Source organism: Canis lupus, chromosome 11, assembly GCF_048164855.1.
Source record: "Canis lupus baileyi chromosome 11, mCanLup2.hap1, whole genome shotgun sequence".
Classification (NCBI taxonomy): domain Eukaryota; kingdom Metazoa; phylum Chordata; class Mammalia; order Carnivora; family Canidae; genus Canis; species Canis lupus.
The window spans coordinates 41,226,078-41,234,566 of record NC_132848.1 but is presented as its reverse complement, the minus strand read 5'-3'; the positions used below and the strand labels follow the sequence as shown (position 1 = coordinate 41,234,566).

At 52.3% G+C, this 8,489-nt stretch overlaps 1 protein-coding gene across 1 annotated transcript; it reads left to right on the top strand.

Annotated features, from left to right (window-relative positions):
• Nucleotides 1-380: 380 nt before the first annotated feature.
• Nucleotides 381-1,981, top strand: POU3F3 (POU class 3 homeobox 3). The gene has a single exon (XM_072842692.1). The coding sequence runs from the start codon at nt 427-429 to the stop codon at nt 1,927-1,929; it is 1,503 nt and encodes a 500-aa protein (XP_072698793.1). The 5' UTR covers nt 381-426; the 3' UTR covers nt 1,930-1,981.
• The last annotated feature ends 6,508 nt before the right edge of the window (nt 1,982-8,489 follow it).

Sequence of the window (8,489 nt, the reverse complement as noted above, 5' to 3'; positions counted from 1 at the left end):
GGGGGCGGCCACGACCCCCCCTGAAGGGGGCGGCCACGGAGCGCGCCCCGAGAAGCGAGCCCCCCTCCCCAGAGCGCTGCTCCTGCTGCTGCTGCTGCTGCTGCTGCTGACCGAGGCCGGCCGGCGACCCCCGCGCCCTGCCGAGCGGCCTTGCAGCTGCAGCCGGGGGCCGCGGCGGCGGCGGCGGCGGCGGGGGCGGAGGCGGCGGAGGAGGAGGCGGCGGCGGCGGCGGCGGCGGCGGAGGCGGCGGGGCCGGCCGGGGCCCGGGGCGGGGGCGGGGGAGGAGGGGGGGGAGGAGGAGGAGGAGGAGGAGGAGGAGGAGGCGGGCGGCGGGGGGGCGCGGCGGCGGCGGCGGCGGCGGCCGCGGCTGCTGCTGCTGCGGCGGCGGCGGTGGTGGCGGCGGTGGGGTGGCGGGAGCGGAGCGGCATGGCCACGGCGGCTTCTAACCCCTACCTGCCGGGGAACAGCCTGCTGGCGGCCGGCTCCATCGTGCACTCGGACGCGGCGGGAGCCGGCGGCGGCGGGGGCGGCGGCGGCGGGGGCGGCGGCGGCGGCGGCGCGGGCGGCGGCGGGGGCGGCATGCAGCCCGGCAGCGCCGCCGTGACCTCGGGCGCCTACCGAGGGGACCCGTCCTCCGTCAAGATGGTCCAGAGCGACTTCATGCAGGGGGCCATGGCCGCCAGCAACGGCGGCCACATGCTGAGCCACGCGCACCAGTGGGTCACGGCCCTGCCCCACGCCGCCGCCGCCGCCGCCGCTGCCGCCGCCGCCGCCGTGGAGGCGAGCTCGCCGTGGTCCGGCAGCGCCGTGGGCATGGCCGGCAGCCCCCAGCAGCCGCCGCAGCCGCCGCCGCCGCCGCCGCCGCAGGGCCCCGACGTGAAGGGCGGCTCCGGGCGCGACGACCTGCACGCGGGCACCGCGCTGCACCACCGCGGGCCGCCGCACCTCGGGCCGCCGCCGCCGCCCCCGCACCAGGGCCACCCGGGGGGCTGGGGCGCCGCCGCCGCCGCAGCCGCCGCCGCCGCCGCCGCCGCCGCCGCCGCGCACCTCCCGTCCATGGCCGGGGGCCAGCAGCCGCCGCCCCAGAGCCTGCTCTACTCGCAGCCCGGGGGCTTCACGGTGAACGGCATGCTGAGCGCGCCCCCGGGCCCGGGCGGCGGCGGCGGCGGCGCGGGCGGCGGCGCCCAGAGCCTGGTGCACCCGGGGCTGGTGCGCGGGGACACGCCCGAGCTGGCCGAGCACCACCACCACCACCACCACCACGCGCACCCGCACCCGCCCCACCCGCACCACGCGCAGGGCCCCCCGCACCACGGCGGCGGCGGCGCGGGGCCCGGACTCAACAGCCACGACCCGCACTCGGACGAGGACACGCCGACGTCCGACGACCTGGAGCAGTTCGCCAAGCAGTTCAAGCAGCGGCGCATCAAGCTGGGCTTCACGCAGGCCGACGTGGGGCTGGCGCTGGGCACGCTGTACGGCAACGTGTTCTCGCAGACCACCATCTGCCGCTTCGAGGCCCTGCAGCTGAGCTTCAAGAACATGTGCAAGCTCAAGCCGCTGCTGAACAAGTGGCTGGAGGAGGCGGACTCGAGCACCGGCAGCCCCACGAGCATCGACAAGATCGCGGCGCAGGGCCGCAAGCGCAAGAAGCGGACCTCCATCGAGGTGAGCGTCAAGGGCGCGCTCGAGAGCCACTTCCTCAAGTGTCCCAAGCCCTCGGCGCAGGAGATCACCAACCTGGCCGACAGCCTGCAGCTCGAGAAGGAGGTGGTGCGGGTGTGGTTCTGCAACCGGCGCCAGAAGGAGAAGCGCATGACGCCGCCCGGCATCCAACAGCAGACGCCCGACGACGTGTACTCGCAGGTGGGCACCGTGAGCGCCGACACGCCGCCGCCGCACCACGGGCTGCAGACGAGCGTGCAGTGAGGGCGAGGGGCGCCGCGCTCAGAGGGCCGCCCCCGCCGCCGCCCCCGCCGCCGCCGCCGCCGCAGCCGCCGCCGCAGCCGCCTGCACCGCCACCCACCCCCGCCGCCGCCGCCGCCGCCGCCGCCGCCGCCGCCGCAGCCGCCGCAGCCGCGCAGACCCCACACCGGGGCCGCTCCGGGCCCGGGCCGCGCCGCCGCCCTCCCCTCCGCCCAGAGACAAGCACGCGCGCCCTTGGAGGGAAACGGGAGAGAGACACGGGCCAAGGAGACGTTGCTGGAGTCCGAGGAAGGAGGGGCGACACAAAGCAAAAGCGTAATCAATACCCAGACTGTTTTATATACGTATATATAACACACAAAACCGCAAGAGAAAAAGGAGGCGATCATGAGATCTCGTTTATACTGTGGTGGTGTTTCCTTTTTGTTTCTCTTTTTCTTTCTCAAGAAGGGTGAAGATGCCTAGCGCACCGAAACTGCACTCCTTGCGAGGGTTTTCCCACCCTGGGAAGTCCTACACGGCAACGGTGGACAGCACCCAGCAGCACCTGCCTCGTCCTCTCCTCTTAAAAAAGAAAAGAAAAAAAAGAAAGAAAAAACAAAAAACAAAAAAAGCACCCCTCTCTCCTTTTCACTACCCCCTCCAAAGGGCTGCCTAAAGCGATCTATGGAAACTTTCTTTCCTGGGAGCGACCTGAAAGAAAGCAGAGGCACCGGGTTTAAATCAGGGGTGGACTCTGTGCTCCGGGGCCCTGTTTTTCTTGGCCATGTTAAAGTCATTTGGGGACAAATTGACTATGAAATGGGAAGGAGAACACAAAGAACGGTCTTCAGGAAATAAAACATAAATAAAAAGGAAATATTCACAGCTTCTGAAATTAACAGACTGAGTAGCAAAGCCAAAAGTCAAAGTATCCTCAAAGTAACCTTGGAAATAAAGCATCACGAAAGAGCAGAGGGATGGGCGAGGGAGGAAGGGATGTCCTCCGAGGAGTGGGAGAGGGCCCGGCAGGCCAAGTCGGGCAGGGCGGGCGGACTGGGCGCGGAGCGAGGCCCTGCCACCAACCCCGGCTTTAACGGCGGTCACTCGGGTGGATGAGGCCTAAAGATTCCACCGCTAATATTTTTTTTATTAATATTTTTTATTTTTTATTTCTGGACTGACTCAGATAAAGAGATTTAGAAGGACTGAGCACCAGCCGATGCACTTCTCTGGACTTCTCTCCTCAATCCGTTGCCAACTTTGATTGAATGGGTGCTGTGGATGTGATTATATAATACTGCCATTTCCAAGCAGTGTTTTTGGTAGGTTTTAATAAACAGACTTTTCAAAAGACGGCAATATAGAATTGTTAGATCCGTTGTTGATCTAAAAATATTTGCTTTATATTTTCATTAAATGACTTCTTTTAATATTTTATTCAGAATACTTATGAACTGCTGCAAAACGGTAATTTATTTTTCCCCAGATCTTGTATTACGTGTTTTTTTCAGACGAGCACAAATCAAAATGAAATGAAAATATGGACAGTTGCTAGGTAGTAAGGGTATCTTTTGATGTGATCATTTGATTGTAATTTAATTTGAGTAGTGATTCCGTAAGAGCTGATCGAGAAAATAAATTTGTTAGAATGAAATAGTCTGTGTCTGATGCATAAGCGCTATGTGGGAAGACAAGAGTTCTTTAGAAAATATTTTTTTAACTAATGCCAATCCTTAAATGATAGCACTGAGGAAGGAGAGTCTGCTCCACCTAAGGTATATTTGGAAATATAGAGTAAAGGACAGTCATGACAGAAAGTGCTAGTACTTTAACAGAGTTGTCACTCCTCGTTAATCCATAAAGCTCACAACATTATTCTCTCCCTTGGTTTCAGTGGGTGTTTTTAGTGTGTTTATAGGTGAGATTGCCTAAAGACTAGTCCTTTTCTTGGAGATACCTGTGTCCTTTATCATCTTTACCAGAAGATTGGACTACATCACCAGTAAAAATGTGCCACCTGGTTATTAATGGTTAATACAGAGCTTCCCCCCTAAGTTTAGCCTCTCTTTCCCTTCCCGTCAACCTCGCCATACTGCTAAGTTTCTTTCCTCTTTTTCTGAAGACTAATACTTATAAAGAATAGCTGTCAAGTCTATAAAATATTTTTGTATTAATTACTGCCCATTAATAACTATATGCAATTCAGTTTAAATTATTAAGCTGTTCTGGTGTTTTGTTTTGTTTTGTTTGTTTTTCTTGTGCTGAAAGAATGCAGTTCTGAAATCCTGATGCTGGGCCACACACTACATTACCCTCAGTGTGATGACCAGCTCAGACTTAAGAGTCTATTCTACATTTCTATGTTCCGGTCTTTCCCCAGTATGATTCCATATCTTCTTTACTGGTGCTGGGGCTTTGAGTTTTGTTTTTTTTGTTTTTTGGTTTTTGGTTTTTTTGATCACTCTAGATACACCCTGCAGAGCGGTCACATTTATCAAGTTAATGTATCAATATTTACAATGTGGGAAAATGAAAGTATAATGCCTCAGGTTGTGAGTACTACAGATGCAAAAAGCTCTGCTCAGTAGAGTCCTTTCGTATTGTACTTTAAAAAAGTATTTGGGAGTGATAAAGCAATGATTTTATGGATTAATTTAATCTCATTTAGCTGTCACACTTTCTACCTTCTCTCATCTTCCTCTCTCTTCCTCTGACATCGATGCAGGGGTTAAAAAATCCGGAAAACTGTGAGATCAACAAGGAACAGTCATTTCTTCTAGACAGACCCTGTGTCACTTTCATAAATCAAGCCCAGCCAGATGGCCATGTATTGGGTTGCATTATTTTAAACACCAAATCGTACTAAAAAATCACAATCATTTTGATTTGTGAAATCTGAAAAAGGCCATATTTATTAAACAGAGAGAAGGAAAAAATGAAAACAAGAAACCACAATTTACTTTTCTTTGCCTTCTTGTTTCCTATTTCTCTTGCTATTGTAATCTCTCTGCCCAGCAGATTTACAACCTGGAGTGGGGGCCGGGGGTGGGGACAAGCTTCATCATTTTTTTGAAGGTCTACAGGGGCAAGCAAAGAAGGCCTTATGAGAAAGCTGAGGATTGGGTGTGGTGGTTTTTATATGGTGGATACTACTGGCACGTGAGGTGAAATCCTATTTTCCCTACAGGAATGGCAGTGGTTGATTAGACAGAGAATGTGTCTATTTAAAATTTTAGGAGGTATTTGCTTACTTGATTTGGCTGACGACAAAAGAACTAACATTAGATTTCACACTGTTTTCTACTAAAAAGCAACCTTTGCTGATTACTTTGGAAGAAGCCCAGATTTAGGGGTAGCAGAGTAACTTTTCACTGGAGAAGATGGGAAAGAAAGCCCATTTTATTTCATCATTTTGCATTTTTAAAAGTGAGCTGGTGCTTGCACTCCATATTTTTTTTTTTAAATCAACCCTTTGAATGTATTTACAAAATGAAATTCATGGTTGAAAAACAAAAGAGGGCAGCTATAACTGAGAGGTTTTGTGCTAAGGCTTATATTGTTACACATGTAAATAATGAAAATATTGTTATATATCACCAGATCTTTTTAATGAATTTGGTCATTGTGTTCCTTTGCAGCGCAAGTGTCTTGTGCTTCGTAAAGTGCCCATTTGTTTCCTCCATTTCAATCCACCCCCTCCTCCCCTTCCAACCCAAAGGAAAGTGACAAAGTTCTGTTCCATCAATCTGGCTAATCCCGAGCTGGGCCCATTTATAGTTTGCAGTGTCCTGTGGCTTCCTGATCAGTCGTCCAAGCCCCTGTCACCTCATTCACCCAACCATCTTCCCCTGCAAGTCTGGGCGATAAATCATTCAAGGTGTATTTAAAATAGTCACTTTGCTGTTGTTGCTCTGCCTTTTTTTTTTTTTTTTAAGTACTTAGCCAAGGACTACTTCTTTGTTCCAAAATAGAACTGTTCATTATTGATCTTAGAGATTCCCTCTGCTTCCCTGTAGCCTCCAGTGTTTGCTTATTACCATGCTCATAATCTGTTTTGTATGAATGGTTTTCAACATTCAGAGAATAATTGGTTCTAATATTAAATGCAGTATATACTATTGATAGTTTTATCGATAAGTGTAATATTTTAAATAATTTTAACAATTAAATTTGTTTTTTAAATTATATATTTGTAAAGTATTTATCCTGTTGGAAGCAACAATATATTGTTGTATTTATTCGTTTATTTTTGTAATAAATGATCAACCTCTTCAAGCTAAATCAAAAATGACACTTTTATATATTTATACAAAATGCATTTTAAGATATGGGCATATTTGCACCAATTTGTATGTAAATAGAGTCAGAGCCATCAATAACTTGTAGCTTTCAGAACTAAATTGAAGGAAGAAACATTCTCTCCACATGGAGTTTAGTTTGCCCAAGTTCCAGGGTAATTAATCAAACTCTAAAATGGATGCAACAAGTATTGGCACTGGATGCAGACTTGAAATTAATTATTTAGGAGGTGGACCTGGTTTTTTTCAAGGCAGAAGGATAGAAATGAAAGAATTCTCTTCTTTCATGAAATGCACGTGGCTGACTGGACTGATTAGAACAGGATGCTATTTATCGGTGATAAAAACCTAATACCTGGCTGTGCTCAGACATCTATGCTAGGGGAAAGGTGTTGAGAGTTAAGACTTGGAGGCTCTCAGTGACTCAGAAGCAAGGTGATTGGGAAAAAAAAAAGAGTTGTGTTATGTTTGCTTTTTAAAAATAGTCCTTGAAATGGCTGTGAGTGAAGAACCTTTCTCTGCTAGTCCTGTTACTGACAGCATGAGCAATCAGTACAGGTGTTGCTGTTGCTGATGTTGGTAAGAGTGAGGCGCGTCAGAGGTGTGGGGGCCACCTCTCCAGCTTTCAGAGTTCTGTAGGTCACTTGGTCATCTCAGTTCCTCAGGGCGGCTGTTCCGAGGGCCTGAAGGTCACCCACGTGACCTCCCGACTGCAGGAGCCCCACCGTGGGCTTGATCTTGATTTCAGTAAGGAAATCAGAGGGCACTGGGTTTGCCTGAACTTTCCAGTCTAGGAAAGGAAATAGTGCAGAGGCTGGAAGACCTGGGTGGGGGTGGGGGAGCGGAGATAGCAAGAGGGGTACTTGTGTAATCAGATTCTTTGATTTTGTTAGCCTGGCTCATGGCCTATTAATTAGATTACTCTCTCTTTCATTCTTGATTTCACATCCGTGTTTGTTCCTGTATCCTAAAATGTGGGCGCGAGCGTGGCGAGCAGGAGCCTATGATGTCACTGCCGGCCAGCGGCGGCCGCCTGGCCTTCTGGAGAGCTGTGGGCTGCGTTCTTTATGAGTCTTACGAGTCGGGTCTTCCTCGAGGAAGAGTTGGCTCTGGAAGTGACCTCAGAGGGGTCTGGGAAGAGGGCAACTGGCATTCTTGCGGCCGCCCGGTGTGCGCGCTAGTGTGTGTGTGTGTGTGTGTGTGTGTGCGCGCGCGCGCGCGCGCGTGTGTGCGCGCGCGCGCGCCTGGGTGCCGGGGAGGGGAGGGGGCTGCAGATATTCGCGGCCTGGACTCTCCAGCCCCAGGGATGCAGATGGCTTGCTCAGGTGCAGGGCCTGCCTCGAGTGCCATGGGGACCCGAGGAGCGGAGCAGGACAGCGCCGGGGCAGCGGGCGGCGGCAACCCAGCCTCTCCCCGGGACGCAGGGCCGGCCGGGCACCGAGGCGGGGCGGTGGCGGTCGCGGCGGGGTGGCCTCCCCCTGCCCGGCCCGGCCCGGCCGGCGGCCCGGCCCTAACAGCTGCTGCCAGTCCCACAAGTTGTTTTCCTCGTGGCGACCATTCAGCAAAACGCACGATCCTTTCTCAAAGATTTAAATTTCGCGGATGAATTACCATACACCGGTTGCTTAGCAACTAAATTCAAGCAGGCCTAAGAATATGCAAGCTTTTTGTATTCTCATTAATAAAATGCCACTCTGACACAGCAACCCGACTTTGGATCACTGCAACTTCTGTAAAAGCCGTAGGAGAATACAAACCGATCCTGCCATTTAATTACAGATCAAAATGGCTTGAAACGCGATGTTTTGTTCATCTATCTTCCTAAAAGCGATGTAAAAAAAATAACGGCTTTTCAAGAGCAGTAGTAATTTTTTTTTTCTTTAATGGAGTTGTCTATCGGGGTTACTGATAATTGTCAACTGAAACTTTTTTGAAACACAGGTTGAGATACTCCTTTTCATCAGCATCTCTGCTCTCCCCCTCAGTGCCCCGTGCTCTGATCCTGCGCTCGTTCCCCAGCCAGTAACAGTTCTTACCCTAATTCTGGAAGTACTCGGGCCTTGGGAGCCCTAGAGACTACAGGGCAGCTGGTGGAGCAATCGACAAGGCCGGTGGCTGGAGAAACACTAAGACGTTGAGGAGAGAGAGAGACAGAGAAATGAAAACTTGCGAAAGTTTCCTTGGAAGGTCGGTCGGCTCAGGTTCCAGAGGTTCCGGCGAACACTTTGTGGAACGCAGAGGGGAATGAAAGGTAGAGATGCCTGTCGACCTCTGTGGCACGTT